The sequence below is a fragment of the Trachymyrmex septentrionalis genome, unplaced genomic scaffold (assembly GCF_001594115.1).
Source record: "Trachymyrmex septentrionalis isolate Tsep2-gDNA-1 unplaced genomic scaffold, Tsep1.0 scaffold40, whole genome shotgun sequence".
Lineage (NCBI taxonomy): Eukaryota > Metazoa > Arthropoda > Insecta > Hymenoptera > Formicidae > Trachymyrmex > Trachymyrmex septentrionalis.
Genome location: NW_017305569.1, coordinates 2129736 through 2149869, shown reverse-complemented (window position 1 = coordinate 2149869; position 20134 = coordinate 2129736). Strand labels below are relative to the sequence as shown.

Here is a 20134-nt window from a genome sequence, read left to right as displayed (position 1 = left end):
ATATATACATATCGTATAAATATTTTTTAATAATAATTCAATTCCATTGTTTTCTCATTGACATAATACTTCATTTTTTTATATTCCATTCAAAATAAAAAAAAATGTGTTGTTTATCTAATCGTTGTAGATTTTAAGATTTTAATGATCTAATTACGCAACAGCACGAAACATCGGCTTACTTCCGCATAAAATCATATACTTCACAATCTGTTAAACCAACAAAACCATGAAAAATAAAGATGGCAAATCTTTTATTTTCGGCCGAATTTGAAAGCCAAAACATAATACTGTTTGTTCTTTCTCTTCTCTCTTTTTCTCTGTCCATTTCGTTCATTTTTCTTTATCCTCCATAAAAAAAACAGCGAAGAGTTCGCGCAATGTAGACACGCCGAGCAAGGGGAAGAAGAAACATCCGCCAGGAAAGGGTGAAATGGAAGAATGGTACCCTGTACGTGGACCTTCCTCGTCGAATGGTATCTTCCTCGGAAATCTTCCTGATACCGGAAGACCTCGTGAATATTTAAACGACAGACGGATATACATATATTACCCGTGTAATGAGGAGGGAATCCTCCTGCTACAACATCCGGCTGGCAAATCGGTGGACCGAAAGAGAATAAGAAATTCCGCGCTAGCGGAAGAATATTCTAAATGATTCATGAAGGAAAATTAAACGACGCTTTAAACAGGCTTTTCTTCCCTCACTTTCATCCATCTCAACCCCATACGCCTCCTCTTTCGCAGCTCCGACTACCTTCGGAATCGATTACTTATCTTCTTCTAACTCCCAATTCATTTCTCGCTCTGTCTTTATGATATGAAATGTCTTCTTTCTTTCTATCTATCTATTTTATTTATCTACCTATATCCGTCTAGATTCCATCTTATTTGCTCATTTCTTCTTTTTCTTAACAAACCATTTTATTGCGATTTCTCTGACCGACGTTTCCAATCTTGGTAATGCATTCTGGAGAGATTCATAAAAATTTTCTCACCTATCTTGTGAACAGCAAACGGAATTCGTGTAAGTCAGATAAGCGTTAAAGAAGTTAATTTAAAGCTGGTCGTGACACGACTACCATATTTTCTTTTGCTCCCTTGGCGAAACCACGTGGCAGCTTCATCGTCTCCATCCTGCAGGCGCGGTTAGACTAAATTGCGTTTCTTTTGACTCGACGATTACTGGCTGCACTGGTATAATTACAAGTTACTTGACACTGTATAAATATATTAAACATCAGTTCTTTATCTGAATCATATATATTTCTACGTAAAAAATATTTCCTAAAACCTTCAAATATTTTTGGTTTGTCCATCTTGACAATGTGACGAGAGAAAATGATGTCTTGATTCATAATATGATTTCTAATAAATATTCGCAGCATTTCAAGATAGACCTTACATGCGCGTGCTAATGTAAATAAAATAAAATAATGATTAACAATTATTTAGAATTAACAGAATTTATACAACAATCTTTGTTTTACCTTTCTTAAACTTTTATTTTAAATTACTTCAAACGGTGTAATTTTTAAATTGGTAAAATATAAATCTGAGAAATATCATCTGTCGCGTCATCTTCGCGGTGATTCAGCAGAGTAAGAGCTCCGTGCCAGCGACGTCGAGTTACCGCGAAAAAAACCGCAACCCTTCCTAATCCGGACACTCGTTCCGTCCCTTCCGTCGGCGTAATCGCCACCATTGTTCTTCCACCTGATTTCGCGCGCGAAATCCGCCACTGCCGCCTACGATCTTATCGTGGAAACGAGGCGAGAGACAGAGGAAAAAGAAAGAACGATAAAAATTGCGAGGTAGCAGCAACGTTGAGTGGAAAGGGTTGCGGGATTGACAGCACAATACCGTTAATCCTCATCCGTTTCGAAGGCGCTACACGAGACGATTCTATGTGCTGGGCTCGCGAGAGATTAAAAGTTTTTGCCGAACTCGACGAAATGCAAAAAAGCAGTGACGGAGGAGAGAGAGAGAGAGAGAGAGAGAGAGAGAGAGAGAGAGAGAGAGAGAGAGGAGACAGTGAGTGAACGGAAAGCAAAAATTTGCCGTAGCACGTTGAACGTCAGGACGAAAATTTACCACCCGCCGCGGAGATAACGCATGATTGCAGGGTTTATTAAGAAGCTTTTTGCCAGAGAACGCATCACTCGGTCGAAATGTGGGATGCACTACATGGAACTGACTCTGGAATTAGCACGCGATAATAACGCAACTAATAGTTTAGCGGAAATTAAAATCTTAAAATGAGATTCGTTTTACTAATCACTGGAGATTAGTTTATCAAAGAGTTTCATCAGAACTTCTTCTTATCTCGGAAAATTGATATCTAGAAAAGTTTTTCAATATTCTAATTTGTGTGGTAATATAACCCCGCACGTATAAATATTTATTTCTCTTAATAACTTTCTAAATTATTTCCATAAGAGACGTATACATTAGTTACATCCGAACTAGTTTGTGCAAACTTTCCGGATGTGAGTTTAGCTAATCCTCTCTAGCAGCACGCAAGGCGGAAGATCCCAATTTGTATCTTGTCTTTGGCGGTAATCGATTGTTGCTCCACTGAGTGAGCGTTACAACACAGTTAAACAATGCATCAGTGAACTTAGCAATTCTCTTTATAGAGCAAGATACGTCGAATCAGGTGGGCAAACACATCCCGGGTACTCCCGCGCCGAAATCGAGAACGGGAGGAGATCGGAAACTCCGAAGTCAATCTCGAGCATTCCGGAAATACATTGTAAAGCAACCGGTCCCCCGTCCTTCTCGCTCTATCTGCCTCTTATCTGTATTCCTCGTCCCTCACGCGCGGAAAGAAGAGGACGAGAATCCGATATTGCCCGGCTGCAGGCTCGTACGTCTAATTGCAAACTCGTGAAAACAAGAGAAACGCTCGACAAATACGCCGCGAGTAAATATAAGGATCGTTTGTTCGAGGATGGATTCGCCGGTATAAGGAGCGAACCGGGAAGAATAAAGGAGACGCGCGCGCGCGCGCGCGCTAAGATGGAAAAGAAGCTGCGACGCGGCAAAAGAGACTCGCCATTTTCGAGAACAAGAAACTCTTGTTTGCAAGTCATTATACCGTGTTGAAGGGGGTAAGTTTTTACTCTCTGTCTTTTCCTCTTTTCCCTGTCTTACTGTGAACTGCGCAATGAACGGAACTCACGTGAAACAGCATATACACACGCCGGCGGAGGCAAGTAAAAGTTGGTGCGTAACAAAGTACAATATTTTTGAAACGCAGAAATAACATTGAATGTGTAATAGCTAATTTCAATATCATACGCTTTTATTTCCACGAGAAATATTCTTTTCTCGTTCACCGAGAAATCTCTCATTAAAGTCAATATTAGAATAATATGTACATTGATTTTATTCCTTCATTTTAATTATTCTGATATTTTTATTAGTTAAATCTGTTTGCAATTCTTCGTTATTTTTCCCAGTAATTAATAAAACAAAATAATAACTCGCATAAATATGTTCATCTCTATATCAGAGATATATTTGTAATAAAAAATTATTATACCTTATCAGTTTTATTTTGTATGTTACAGAAAAATCGCATTTAAAATACGTCGAACGTGACAATTAATTAATCACGAGTATAATAAATGTTTTTACGACGTTTACATGCATTCTCTGTTCTACGATACATTGTAAACAAATCCAATACTTTTTACGACTAATAATTTATTCATATATTATTCTATATAATCTCTCAATCGACTTTTATAATATGCAAAAAAGAAAAATATAGAAAGATATAATCGTTATAATGTACGGCATTCTGCATTTGAATGCGTACAATTTCAATGCAGCGGTATTCTGTTATGTTCTACTCGCATTAAACAAATGGTTTTACGTCAACGCAAAATCGAAATACTCTGATTAGCGATTTTAATTATTGAACCACATGTATATTTTCTATTTCGAATTAAACCATAAATAGACCATCAATTTATTAGCTTCCATTGCCAGCAGAATTTTTAGTTTAGCAGTGAATACTTGATAATGAGACAGATGCATTTTTGAATCCATGTAAAAAACTTGCAATACAAAAGTCTATTTGTTATAAAAAGTATTATAAAAAACATGTGAGGAAGAGAGAAATAATATCAAACCATTATCGTTAATGATATTATAATAAGATAAAAAAAACATTATATATACTATACATTATTAATTAAATAACACATTTGTTTTAGAGTAAAAAATAACTAAATTTTACCAATTTCAAACATTAATATATAAGAGATAAATACAAAAAATAAATACAGACACAACTTTACTAATAAAATTTAAAAATGAAAAATAAAATTCTTTAATATTTTTTATTTTTATTTTTGTGTGTATACGCGTGCTTTAATAATTAATTTAAGTATAATCAAGTTCACATTTTACTCGATTTTGTAAAATTATATTCATTTTATAAAGAAATGCTAAAATCTACAGAAACAACGGATGTTCATTAAAAAATAAACGTGAGCTATATTTTCATGTAAGAAGAATTGTTTAATGATACGAAGGCGTTAAAAAAAATCTTAACGACGATATCGCGTCAGAATGATTTTGTCATGTCACTCGAATTAACATTTTAATTAACGACACTGAAAGATGGTGTTTCCGGTGCGCATACTTCGCCATGCATTCCACTCTATGGAACGTCAGCGGTTCCGGAAGCCACTGAAGAGTGACGACTATGTTGCGAAGGGGTTGCCGAGGAGTTAAAGCAAAATCTCGGTACGACCCAAAGCTTAATTACGCTCACCGGGGCGCTCACGGAGGCGTTTAAACTGTTTGTGCATCGCGTGATCGAAAGTTCGTTGTCCGCAACCTTGACCTACGATCTTCTGATGTCTAACTGACGGAAATGACGTTCGCCGAACCAAATATATCGATGTCATAAACTGATTGGTAGAATCATAACATAAAATCATTATTATTCATGCAATTTCTATTGTGCTTCGAAGCAAATTTCTATTAAAGTTTTTTCAGTTTAATTTTTGTTCATTAAACCATACTGTTCGTTTAACACAAACTTATTCAAAAAATTAATTACAAGAAATATATATTAGGTTCTAGAGATACAATAAAAATATAATATAATATTTGGAGAAACGAGAAACATACAGATTGTGGAAATATGAAACTTTTTTGCCGTTCTTTGCAACAAAAATGTTGTATAATCATTTTAGCGATATTATTTGATTAAAATATTTTGCAAAACGACAACTTTATTTATTTGCGCTTTATCCATTCAAGTTTCACTTAATTTCAGTTACTTGAAAATAAATTTTATTACATTGTACAATTAAAAAAAAATATTTATCTGCTCTTAAGAGAGAAATGGTTATGTTGATATTTTCATGGTACATATACAATTATTCAATTGAAATTTAATATCCTCTCCATATTCATCCGTAATTGGCAGATTAATAATTAATTATTGGAAAAAAATAAATGACTAAGAATAATATGAATATTAAATTATTTAATTAATATATTAAACACATAGATCCGTATTTACACCTTACTTTAATCGATAAATGTGCGCATTTATCAATTAAAGTGAAATACGAATATAGGCCACAATTTCTAATGTCAATTTCAAAGAATATTTAATTCCTCAATAGAAGCTATTGTTAATCGTTAATCAATATTAAACTGAATATCCTTCGACTTCGAACATATACGTCACCGAGAGTTCATGCATATCAAATATAACTGGTTATTGTTGTATAATGGAACAAGTTTTTAGTTTGCCGTTACAAAACACGTTTAAGAATTATTAGTTTTAAATGTCATAGTCATGCATTATATTGAATAGTATAATAGGTGAAACAAACTGAAACCAAATAGTATCACGAAACGAATTAAACTGACATATAATACAATAAAAAAAATCAATGTCCTCTCTTCAAAGTTATATTATACATTATAGAATTGAATTATGAAAGTCTTACACAGATCAAGAGAAGTAATTTGTATAGAATTTTCTCTCTTTAAAATAACATAATAAGAAATTAAAGCCCTCCCCTCAAAATTATATATATATAATTTTGAGGGGAGGGCTTTAATTTCTTATTGTATTATTTTTTATTACATTATGTATAGAGTGGAATCATGAAAGTTTTATACAGATCACGCGAGAGAAGTAATCCGTGTAAAGTTTCTTTCTTGAAAAATGAATTCTATATTATAATCTATTTCATATTTTATATAATTCGTCTTTATAAGCGTAAAAGTCGAACTAGAATGTCTTACGAGACTGAATTTTGCATTTCTCACAAGATATTCTCCAAGTTCTTCAAATTCGATGGTGCGATCTCGTTAAAGATTGATTTACATTCGAAGTTGTAAGCATAATATGTACAGTCAAAGTCTAACTCGACTTCGTTGATAGACACTTCGACAGAAGAGAATAGATGGTTTCAAATTTCAATGTGAAGCTCTGAAATAGCAAGGAGCGCGCATTAATTATACGCAATCGAAGGAGAAACTTATCCCGGGTTGACGAATGAGATTTGTACAGTCGAACAAGTGTCTAAAACTTCACAATTGCTTATACTGGAACAGTTGCTTATATTAGAAATGATCGATATATTCCTCGATGCAGATGTCTAATTTTACACCCTGTGGATACAACAAGCTGACACAACAATTTCATACGATGCTATTTCTAACAATGCAGAGGTCAACTGACTGGCATGAACAATTATTAGTTATAAAGTCGTAGTTACTGTCAGTGCATATATAATACGAGTACATACAAGTAAAAGAAAACTATATATGTGTATATATATATATAATATAGTTTGTATAATACAATTTTTTTGCATAAAGCAAAGGTTAATGACGTCACGTTATTACAAAAAACAAATTACAATATTACTGCATATATATCGGACATTGTTTACTACGTTTTGTGTAATTTACTATACATAAAGTATAATAAAGTATAATAAATTATACGAAATATAAATTATATAAATAATATAATATAGAACATTATATCATTTTTTATATATTTTATATAATTTATACAAACTCATATTGATTTTTTATTTTATAGAAATTACATGATTCCTTAATATTTTTTTACATAATTTTTAATTTAATTTGATATTCACGTTAAAGTTACTCGTCCTATAAATTTTATGAATTAAAACTTGATATCTGTAATAATGAATGATATCGTGCTGACACTATTAAAAAAATATAACTCAATCTCTGTATTATGCATGATATTCACATGTGTTTTTATGTCAATGGTTTTTGCATGTTATAAAAAGTCTATTAGAATAAAATGACATTTTCTTTCACAAAAACATGACCTCAAAGTATTTACATTCCTTTTATTAAGCAATATGTTTACTGCAACATTACACTAATGACATAATGATATCACGAACAATATATTTTTTGCAATTCTTCGTTACGTAACTATAACTTTACTAATGCTAACAATTGAATGTATAAATCCTACAAGTTTTAAAAATATGAATAGCATCGTATATCCGATATAAATACACACTGGCGCAATTCTAAACAATTCACATTGCCACAGGAGCGTTGCATCACGAACAAAACCGTGTGCAGCCGTGGGAACGTAAAAATCATCGAAACAAGGGAAAAAATAGTTTCCACGGTACAGCCACGCTTTTTTTCTCTCCAATATCGGGGCGTGCATGTTTAGAGTTTATTATTTCGCGATTTCGCGATCGGCACACAGCCGCGACGCTCCGATGCCATGAAACGAGCTGTAGGCTAAACCGCACGCAGGATGCCGTGCCGCCGGGCGGCTAACCTCCGGCATCGATTAAGCACGCATCGGAGCAGGATGCACAACGCGGAACGGAGCGAGACGGGGCGATGTCGCGAAGAATGGGGTATCCCCTCTCCACGGCTCTTCGCCAGATGCGATACGGATGAGCATGCGCACGTTACACGAAACGCGTCTGTTACGTCGTGCGTTTCTCGAGACCTGACGAAAAATTCGCGTCACCGTGCGCTCGGCGTACGTTACCGTTCTCGCGGTACCGTTGTCGCTCGAACGAGTTTACGATCCACGCTGCCGTGGTCTACGTCACATCGATCGATCGGTATCGTCCACGCAACGGGTGGATTTCGCGATACATCATACGATAATACGGGAGAAAACGCGAGCAAGGCGATGACGGAAGCCAGTATGTGACAGTGCGTTACTTACGGCTTATCAGGTTGCGATCTGCGGACCTTCAGTTCCGCCTTCTGGATCTCCTCCGCCCTCGTGACGCTCTTCGTTCTGCGTAATCGCATCCGAGAGTCACTGTGCTCGAGCTCGGCCGTCATGTCGTCGTACCACAGCGACGTCGTAGAACATAGAAGCACGCGTGTTTGTGGGCCTGAGATGCACGGCGCGCCACGAGTTTACTCTCGTCGGCGCGCGGCAAAAGGAAAGAGAGAAAGAGAAAGAGATGACTTGCGAACGAAAAGCGGAAGCCGACACACGTTTCGGAGTTGGTGAGACTTGCACACGCGGCGACGACGGCAGCGACTGATATCGATAACGAGGAATCCTCCTCCTAAGTACTCCCAACGCGTGAGAGACGCGATCGCCGAACGATGTCCGAGTGGTATGAAGTTATCTCCGTACGGCCTTCACTCACACAATCGTCACGCGCGCTCACGGTAGCGACGATACTATCGAAGGAGAAACGCAGCTATCTTCTCTCGCTCTCTCTCTCTCTCTCTCTCTCTCTCCCTCCCTCTCTCCCTCTCCCCCTCTCCCTCCTTCTTCTCTCTCTTTTCGTAGACGATGACTGTTTATCTATTTCGTTTCTCGACGGATAAGGATAGATTAGTTGGCCTTCGAGATCATATATGCTTTGGGAACAACTGAGAGAGTGTGTGTGTGTGTGTGTGTGTGTGTGTGTGTGTGTGTGTGTGTGTGTGTTTGTGTGTGTGTGTGTATACACTTGCCCTTTGAAATTATCTAAAGTCAGCAAAGCCAGCAATATTAGCTACCTGTATCATAACGTATGAGTCAAGAAACAACTAGGCTGTATTTTAGAAAAATTATTACGATTCTATAATAATTAATTATCTGCAATCATTGTTAAAATAATTAAAAAATTATTGTGCGATTTATGATCGATAATTAAATTATGAATGATTGACATGTGTGTGTGTGTACTTCATAAATATGCATAAATCACATGTGCACATCATACATTTATCCTTGGAAACTGTCTTGAATTAGCAAAACTACAATAGCAATATCATAAGAAACAACTGGACTATTTTTGGAAATTATTGTAACTCTATGTAACTAATTATGTACCTTATTATGGTGAAAAAATGAATTAATTAAAAAATTATTGTCAATTTACGCGAACGAATATTTATAATTAAATTATAAATATTAGAATTTATGAACAATACAAGTCTCTCCTTTTCTCTTCTCCCTATCTCTCTCACTCTCTTTTTAAAAATATGAAATCAATTCGAAGTCGATTTCCTTTATTGTTAGCTTTAAAGTCTTTTGGATAATGTCTGTAATTAAAATAGGTAGTTATAGTCCACTGTAATTTGATTTTACGATTCAATTTCGATTTTACAATCGTACATCTTATATAATAGTTCTTTTGCTCTATAGTTTTTGGCATAAAAAATTACTATGCGCAACTTTAGTAAAGTTGAAATATTATATATATTCTCACTTATTTCTAGGAGAAAAATGATATTTGATATATGCGAATATTAAATGAGTTTTTAATATCGCTCGAATAAATATTCTAACTTCGCTTCTATATAGAGGCACTTGTTTATAAATTGCCACTTAAAAAGAAAAAGATGATAAATGACATTTCATTTATAATCTCTAATTACAAATCAGACATTCAAGCTTTCTCTATTTATAAGAATGACTGCGTCCAGCAAAAGAAGCAGGTTTGCAACTTTTATTAAATTACTTAATATTATTGGTTTAAATATTCAGATCCAATGAAAAATTGAGAGCAAGATCAATCATATTAAAATAATTTTACAAAACAGTTGCAAAGCTGCTTTTTCTGCTAAACGCAGCTATTATTTTGTCATTCCCATATCATTAGTATTACGATAAAAACCTGGTTCCAATTTCATTGCATCAACCGATGCCTGTTTCATATTACGATCCAATTACGAAGTAAAGTAGGTGACGGGTCGTCGGCCATTCCTTAAATCAAACATTCGATAGTGACACATCCCAAGCGATAAGGTCCCATCAGCGACGAGGTAATCACCGTGTCGTCACTTCCATTAAGATTTCAGATAGCGTACTACTGTCACTTCGCCGTGGAACTTCGATTTCGAGCTCCTAACTTCTACCTCCGGATCTTCCAAAGTTCGGGGCAAATAAGGCCCGTGGCCCAGGCGCGTGAGACAATTTCGCAAATGTTCGCTAGAATCGGTCGCCGGAAGGTTGAAAGGCACCGTCAAGCCAAACGAGACGAGAGAGGAACGTCGAGCTAATTAAAGTACACAGAGCGGCAGGGCGCTGATGCCCGTAAAGATCCTTGGAAAATGTATGAGGGATCTACCCTCGTAGATTGCGGGCTTACCGAGCGGTGACGCGTACGAGTTTCCACGATCCGTTATTATATAGGGACGTGATGCGCTGCGAACTGTTTAGGCCGATTTTCCCCTGAGTCGGATGAAAATCCTTCAACCCCCGAGGATTTGTGTACACACAGGATGCTTCGCGAATTATTTCTTTTACGTTCGTTGCATTTCAACAACTTTAGTGCAAAATGATCGGAAAAATTCTTCACAGTTGAAAGATTTATTAACTTTATCGCAGATTTATGATTACAATAATTAAAATGAGAGAAAAATATAATATATAATCACTAGTAATAATAATAATACTAACGATTGGTCTGTTTTCTATTCCTGCACTATAGAACTCTCTTTCGCGCTTTCGACAAATATCAAATATGTACCTACCGCTTTAAGTTCCAAAAGTGTACACTGGTTTGCCATAGAAAACAGATCTAATATTAGCAAAATTGTAGAAAAATGACACACATTCTTACTCAATGAAAATGAACGTGTTATTTATTCTTACATAAAACAATAAAGACGCATTACACAAATTGATCAATTTAATAACTCAATTTATTTTATATGTTTTCGCATTTCCTGACTTATCAGCTCCAATCTAGTTGCGGAGCAAATACTAATCTTGTAGAGAACTTTAGTATTCCATCGACCGCCGAGTGGCAAGCAAACATTCGCTCGATGGTAAACTACTTGACGTAATCCTCATGTACGGAAAAACAGAATAGTCGCATATTTACCTATACACCCTTTGTAAATTTACTCGAAGACTCACAGTTGAAAATCATTTGTATGAAACGATGAAACCTTGGAAGAACAGACTAGCACGTACCGGTAGTACAATCTAGCTTTCCATTTCGTACCACTGACGGTCATCAAAGTTCAAGATTATTACAGAATGTAAACCATTGTAAGTGCGAGAGCATTTTCCTTCTCGTAAACGTTCGCCGTTTCCAAAGGTCGATTCTATTTCAGACCGACTTCGAACTTTATTCTGTATTATCAGCACCATTCTTACTATCAAATTATCACTTCGTATCACAAAGATAAAGTAAAGCTAAAGTGTTTATACATTTTAATAAAACATATTTAATGTAAATCACTTTTAATCGCTTAATCCCTTCAACTTTTCGTTTGGAGTAAATATTTTTATTAAAATTTAGCTCTACATATTTTTAAAATATAATATCGCGAATAACACATTATTGTCAAAAAAAAAAAAAAAAAAAACGCAAAATGGAATAATCATAAATTGCACCATCCACTACAATTGCAGATTTAAGTATTTCTGTCGACTGTAATTTTGCCACCCTCTATCCGGATATGACCGTGCTTATCTTTTTGCCGATAATACATAGCTTCGCGAATTAAATCTCACAAAGTTGGGGCGACAATGTCGACAACGTGTGTTTAACAAGGCGTTCCACAAGAATTTCGCAAACAATCCCGCGCAAATGAGGGCCGTTTTCATCTCGAAAAACCGGAAGCGGCACGTAGGCAATGCTGCACATTGCATATACTCGTTTACCGGCGTTTCCTAACGCGAATTCGCGCATTCCGCGCGGTCGTTCGGACCACGGTAGGGAAAATTCAGAGAGCGGAAAAGCATCTAAGTCGTTTGTGAACTCTCTTTACGGCCGCAACCGCAGGTATTGCCCGGTACTATACTCCACGTTATGCCACATACGCACGTCGCCTTATAGACGTCTGCCGAACCAACGCCGGACGTTTGAGCGATTTGATGCATCGCTCTCTCTCTCTTTCTCACTTACTGCTGCAACTACTCCTTTAACGGGTATTTTAGGACGTTCGTGGAATGGAATATTCCGGTGTTTGGTACCCGAGGTCTCATCGAAATTCATCATTTATGACCAAATTTTCGAGCCATGATCCTATATGCATGCTGCTTTACGTGACGCACATAATCGACGAAGGTTTTATTATTCAACAATGATTATTCGACAATGAAACTCTGCTGGTAACGACTCTTGAATTGGAACTTCCAAAAGAACATAAAGAGAGTAAATCCATCATTAATAGAATCCATTTTACTGACAAAGTAATATTTAAATTGGACATCATAATTTATGGATTAACTTTAATTGCATTTTAAAGTTTTCGGATCAGATTGTTTACATTCTTAAAAAAAAAGCAAATGCGTGTGTGTGTGTGTGTGTGTGTGTGTGTGTGTGTGTGTGTGTTTGTATGTGATCAAATTTAATTTAATTTCGTAATTCTATTCGATAATTCTTCAAATTCCGCTTTATCAGAATCGCAAATGGCGTAATTGCACAAAAAGAATATTGTGAAATATTAAATTTATATCTCTACATATATATAATATATATAATTTAATATACATGTAATATATATAATTTGATATTTATTAATTTAGATTCATATGATCTCTAAATAGTGGCAAACATTCAATTTAATATGAGCTGTGGAAGCAATAATAAATTTATTAAACCCAAAAACACAAACGTGCTTACAGTGTCGGATACAAAAATAAATTATTATATATTTATATCTGATAATACAAGAAGTAGCACATTTTAAAAATATAAACACATTTCTCTCTCTCTCTCTCTCTCTCTCTCTCTCTCTCTCTCTCTCTAATTCTAATTAATTTATTAATAGTATAAATTAATCGAGCTTTCAGTATCTCAAAAATAACGAACAATTGTAACATACATTAATAATAACTATGCATTAAGCTCTTAATTGCCTATTGTTTTTGTAATATTATTTTTAATTTATTAATCTTCATCACTTTGTTATCTAGTAGTTTGAAAAAAGTTCAGGTTTAATATAAAGTATATATAACTTTATAAGATATTAAGTATAATGATATAACATTACATTGTACTGTGTAAAAAATTTGCGTACAGTTTACAGAATTACTTTTTAGTTTTATCTGATGACAGATACAACTTGAGTACGGAACATTTAATAATGTACACGATCATTGTCTGGCGACGGACAAACGCGCATGGGGAATGCACTTCGCTCTTAAAATATAACGTAATATATTCCAAGAAAAAAATGGCAAGCATCCATCAATGTCTGGCGACTTTTGCGGAACATCGAGTCGCATTCCTTATTGCCTTACGGTCGTGTGTCAGTCGTCTCCGGAAGAGACAACCGACTGAACTTTAACAGTCGGCTCCAAGAGCAAGCTTCGAAACTTTTGCAATATTGGTCGAACCACCGCCACCCGGGATTATTGCCCCCTTGTCCTGTAAACCACCCCCGAGGCGGATTCAGTCACCAGGATCCGCACTTCGTATTCAGGCACCGCACACCCGAACGACGTGGTATCATCATCGTTTGCCCGCAGTAGGGACATTCTCGAGATCACGAGCTGCGATTAGTACGTCGACGATTAAACTGGCATAATCACGCGCGCAGGAAATACCGCTTTTAGCTAAATTTCCGCTATCCGTTACGGTCGCATTATGGGCCAATTCTTCTATACATATGTATATATATGTGTAGAATATGTACGCAATATTTTCTGTTTATATCATCCTTTCCTTGCGATTTAGCATAATTATTGATAAAGAATATTAGTTAAGATAAAATATAATTAAGAAACAAATATTTGTCATGTTTTATATCGTTGTAACATTTCTAATTTGGACCTTTATAAGTATGATTTTTTTTTTGTAACTTTTAGTGTTTATTACTTAACATTAAAACCTAATTTGGCTTACAACTAGATATGTAAAATTACCGTCAAATTCAATTTGACAATTACTTACGGTACAATGATAATTTATTGGTTTAATTAATTTTGATAAAATTTGTTTTTTATAGTTTTGTGCACAAATAGGTTTTACTTATGTTTTCACATTAATGCATAATATAAAACAATATTCTTCTAATATTGTCATTAAGAATATAAATCGCTGATAAAATAATGATAGGACTGTTCACTAAATTTAAACGTAAAATCTAATCGATGCTAAAATCTGTAGAAATTTGATATAGTAATTAAAAAAAAAATAGAAAGCGATTAAAATTTCCAGTATTTTTTTACATAATTCCTTGTTTTATATTTTAAAATCTAGTTTATTGAATTACTTAAAATTATTCTATATTTCTATTTAGATATTTGTATTCTGTATTTAGATAGTCGCCAAACAAACAATTAAATGAAAGTTTTATAAGTTTAATTATAAAGTAAAAAATATACAAATACAAATAAAAAAATCAAAATATGTACAAAATATTATTGTATTTGTTACATTTTTTCAGAATCTTAATAAAAGAAACTTATTTGAAGTTTCTTTAGTTTAGATTATGTTTAATTATCATATTTTTAATATATAATTTAATTATATAATATCATATATTCAATATATAATAATTAAAAGAAATAATATTATATATTACTTTAACATATTGATATACAATATATTAAATTGTAAATACCAATATGTAATATCAAAATGAAAATGAGTTAAAATAAAGCATTTTGAATTTAATAACTAAAATTTAATAACTAAATGCTTTTACATCAAATGATTTTATTTTTATAATTTTTTTAAAATTGTCATTTTACCAGCCTTTAAAAATTACTGATTTTATCGTAATTTACCAAATAAATTGTCGTAAAATTTGGTCATTTTCATCTCCGCTTAAAACCCTTTAATTCCTTTATTTTAATAATTAACAAATATACTCAATAATTATGCTTTTCTGACAGTAGAATAGAAGTAACAAAATGCCGAGCGGCCAAAGTGATAATTGTCCACAGTGGATATTGTCAGACACTTTGAAATTATACAATGAACGTGTACAATACATGCTACTTCGCGAATGAGACGTGAAAAACCGCTTGATAAACTGATCACGATTGGGCGTAACACCTGCTGGCTAATTTATTTAGTAGCCCAAAAGGGAGACAAGTTTCGGCGGTGTATCGGCAGGTTTTCAGCACTTTGAAATATTACTGGCGTGCCGGTGGATAGTCCGGCCCCTTTGGGCGAACTCCCGCGGGCTCGAATTAATATCACAGGAAAACGAAGGGCGGCATATACGTTCGAGTTAGGACGGCCCAGACGTCCTAGTTTATCGGAACATGTCGCCGACTGTCCCATTATTTACCGCTGCTCAGATACTTCGCCTATTTAAACGGGGTTTAATTAATGAATGGCACGTCGAGGACCGGCGAACTCGAACTCCCCGTGGATTTGTTTACGTATGTCCTATCGGCTTTTTGTCGTCAGACAAGAGAGAGAGAGAGAGAGAGAGCGTCCCATTTTCGTTGATAAAGGCTCGCATAGATGTTGCACATCGCCGCTAAATCTCGCGGATGCATCGGTTCTTTAGTGCACACCGCGAGATAATGACGTTATATTGCCTCCACTGGGAGTTTACGAAACTGTCGCAGTGTCTCGCCGAACTTTTCGCATCGATACGAATTGCGATCGGCGATACACCAGTGAATAAATTCCGCCCGCCATCAGTTTATTACGCGCCGAGCATCATTCCTGCCCAATGAATTCTTTTGTCACTTCAGACGGAAATTTCTATAAAGATCCTCCATTGCGAAATTATTGGCAAATTTGATGCATATGCACCCGTGTTATTAACGCTTTAAGAAACTTGCTTTAAACGCCCATGAAGGTTATTGCTTTTAAAATGTCGCATGCGCCGCTCATAAAAGGCGAAAGCAGGCGAATGTCTGCGTGTATACGTATTTTCAAGTGGATCAGTACACGAGCGCATTCTTTATTAATGCTCTACTTCAAACTTTTTGATAGCTGAATTCAGAAGACCTCACAAGAATGCTTTAGGTACTTCGAAATAGACTATTACACGATACTTTTTGTAACTCTTTGCCTTCTGAATAATTTTTATCAAGTTTCACGCTTTTTACGGCTATAACTTCTAAACAAGCACAAAGTATGAAACAGAAGAGACTTTACTTTTATACATTTTCTAACTGTATCAAAAGTATTTTCATCTTGACGATGTATCTTTTTTAATATAATAACATTTTCGCTTTTTTTAAATTTATCTATTAATAAAACTGAAAGAATACATCATCAATATCATTTTATGGTAATTGTAAGAGCGTGTGCTCTCAACTGCTTCAAATTCAGCTTGTAAACTATCGGGAGATATAACGACGTTGTCTGATATCCGCACTCGACATAATTTACTGCGATCTATATTCAGGTCAAGACCTAAAAATCAGTCAGCGACGCAAACTAATCTATCGTTAGATACGGGGGCAGAAGGAATCGACCGTTTACAAGCCCAGTGCAGGCTTACGGATTGCATCTAGGGTTAAGGGGCTTGCTCCAGAGTCTGGAGAGCCAAAGAGGGTGCGGTCGCTTGCAGCGTGATCCTTCTTAAGCCGAGGCTAAGAGGCTATTAGTTAGCTCTGCTAGCTGCGACATAACCCGTAAGACTAACACGGTACTTACACCTTCCTGCCTCGTCGGGATCGCAGGATATTCAACCAGCCGAGCTCTCGCGTATGTTTGCATGGGGGTTGTCTACGCTGATGGTGACTCCTGAACACGATTAATAGTAAGGAATGAATATCAAACAAGCTAACCGCATCTCCGTTTTCACGTTCCATCCGGTGCATGAAATTCCATTTAAGCCGGGATAATAAAATATGCATAGTACGTTGTAATAAATGTACCCTAAGTACGCGAATTGTATACAGTAGCATATGTACAGGGAAATGTGACGTATGAAATACTAGTGTTAAAAAAAATAACATGTGTGTACACAATTAAATTTAACTGTAATATGTACAAATATAACATACAACATTTATGATCTCATATTTTATAACGTTACCGATGACATCGCATTTAAAGATAATTTCGTTAAATTTTCGTTAAAATATCTTATAATTTCTAAAATATAGTAAAATACTGAAAATATTTCTTAAAATTTCTCTCCAAAATAAGATAACTCTAATTGTTCAAAGATAACCACTTTATTTTACCTTGTTTATAATTATTTAAAGAGCGCATATTCAAGAAAAACAAAATAAAAAAATTGATCATAATGGTATGCTAGGATATTCTGTATGCATAATATATTTTACTACGTTTAATGAAGAAAGAGGGAGAGAGAGAGAGAGAGAGAGAAAGAGAGAGAGAGAGAGAATACATTATTATAGACACCTTCATTAATCTAATAGCAACCGCCTGCGGTTGAATATTTTATTTCGCCGATGGTTGACGGAAAATGTGCAATTTTGTGGGATCGGCGTAGTACTGCGAAAACGCGTGAGCATGTTTTACAAATTTGATCCATCGTTTCAAAGTAAAACTCAAATGACTCGAAATAAAGAGCGGAAATGGGTCGCCTGCATGCGCGAATGGTTGCACAGTAATTAAATTAATGGGTAGCCGTTGGCAATGCCATTGGCAGGTCATTGAAAGTACGCTCGTTATAGCCATAGACCATGCGAAACAATACAATATTCAGAATATTTGGATACGTGCCTTTTCATTATTGTGTTTTATTGTTTCAATTTTTTCCTTTTGCCATTTCGAAAAAAGAAAGTCACGTCATACGTCCTAACATGAATTGCATAATAATAAATGTCATAACATCCGAAAATCGTCGAAATATATTGAAATATTAAATATCGTCCCATTTGTGTCACATTATTGGAATTACAAGGAAACTATCGAAACTGTTCCTCCACGAATTTTCATGAGATTTGGATATATTGATGTAAAGCACCAAAAAATAGAAGACTTATACATATTATTTATCTGCTTATCGAGCAGAATTTATGAATAATCCTTCGAAAGTAACGAATTTTTTTATTTTCAGCGAATAGCTTCGAACTATGAGATATATGAAAAAATGTTTTATACCAAAGCATTTTATACTTCTAATAATAATACATATATTTTTTAATGTCAAATTTTTTAATTTAATCCTATAATTCCTATTCTCAAGTATTGTTCTAATCCGCAAACCTTAAGATAAGCAGACAAAAAATATGGATAAAATATTTGTTGATGATACATAACATATCCAAAGTCCATCAAAATCGATGAAGGGTAATTCTAACGATTCCCTTAAAAAAGACAAGGAAGAAAACAAACTGACATTATGTAGAAAACACAGCAAAATACTTTATTGAAAATTATTTTCATATTCTATACATTATATTGCATTGTATTTTACATAGCATTATAAAAAGTCGATACAATAGCCTTATCGTCGTCATTCGTATAATCTCGATGCTCATCACGTTAACGCGACAAAGCAAATATAATTGACGCGTATCCCATTTGTCGACTGTTCGCACGTGTGGCGATAAATTTTCGTGCAGCGCGTGTTCTAGGAAGTACTTTCCGGGGCACGTTTAACAAGGGTGCAAGCGAATTGTGGTAGGCCCGATAACAGGCAAGCACGGGGGTACGTTAAGTTTCGAAACAAGTACATACGATCGTAAAAGTTTACCAACTTCGAGCCGGTTTCGACGCGGATGGCGATGGTGGCGGCGAAACCGGCATTAAATATGAATCATAAAAGAGGCATAAAGATAATTGTATGCTAATAGGGCAAGCGTATGCGCCGCGTCGTTCACAATGGCTCAGCGTCTCCCGTTATTACCTATGTATCTGCTTTACAACGAATACCTATGTGCTCGCATACAGCGCGATACAACGTATCGATGCTAACCAATTTCGTGCAATTAACTTTGCCGCAACTATCTACCACGTTGTGCCCGGGAAATATATATACATACTACTTAAATTAAAGATCACTCGTTCGTTCTTCGTGCCCGCCGTTCGCCAATGCTCGTCACGTTTAGCAATTATTTGTGATCGCATCGCCGTTATCTTCGGTGTACTTTTGCGGTGAGAAGACTTGAACGCTTCGGAACGTAAAATAGGGAACACAATTTTAATAGCGTTTCACGGAATCGCTCTCTTTTACTGGCACCTGAAACCGTTTGATTATTGCGTACGTTTAAATTTCGTTTTCCTGTGGCAGCGCCTTAAACTTTTGTTACAGATACGTGAATGTCGAAATGAAGTCTAACTTAAAATTATTTCTTGATATTAAAAAGATTTGTATAATCTTGTTAGATATTCGAAGGTTTCCCCTTTTCTTTCCTTTTCTTTTCCCCCGTTCGCAGTATGTATTTCTCTTTGAATTTTTGATAGGGAACAGACAGCGAGGAACTAATATACAGAGGCAATTTTTACGATGTAATATCGCAGACGTTCTGTACGTCATAATAATGCTTCGCCTTGCCTGTAATACTTTAGAGAAGCATGGCACGATCTCTTTGAAGCTCGCAAAACTTTAAATCTTTAAACAGTGTACGCGAACTCATTAAAAGTTCTTTCTCAGAAAGGATAAAACGGGATGTATTGACGAAGTTGGTTTAGAAATACAATGAGTTTGCGAACATCGGGTGCTGGTTTGCGGCCAATTCTTTTTATCTACTGATGCAAGTAAAATAAGAGCTTGAACAGGCATTGCAGGAAGATGATCTGCGAAAAAAAAAAGAAAAAAAGAAAAATTG

At 35.3% G+C, this 20134-nt stretch overlaps 1 protein-coding gene across 1 annotated transcript in view; it reads right to left on the bottom strand.

Moving 5' to 3' along the window:
- LOC108751140 (diacylglycerol O-acyltransferase 1) overlaps positions 1 to 8725 on the bottom strand; it is a 102216-nt gene extending 93491 nt beyond the window's left edge. Inside the window, exon 1 of the mRNA XM_018491182.1 lies at positions 8231 to 8725. Within this exon, the coding sequence (XP_018346684.1) occupies positions 8231 to 8352 (122 nt within the window). The 5' untranslated portion in view covers positions 8353 to 8725. The remainder of the gene's footprint in view (positions 1 to 8230) is intronic.
- Between the last annotated feature and the right edge of the window lie 11409 nt (positions 8726 to 20134).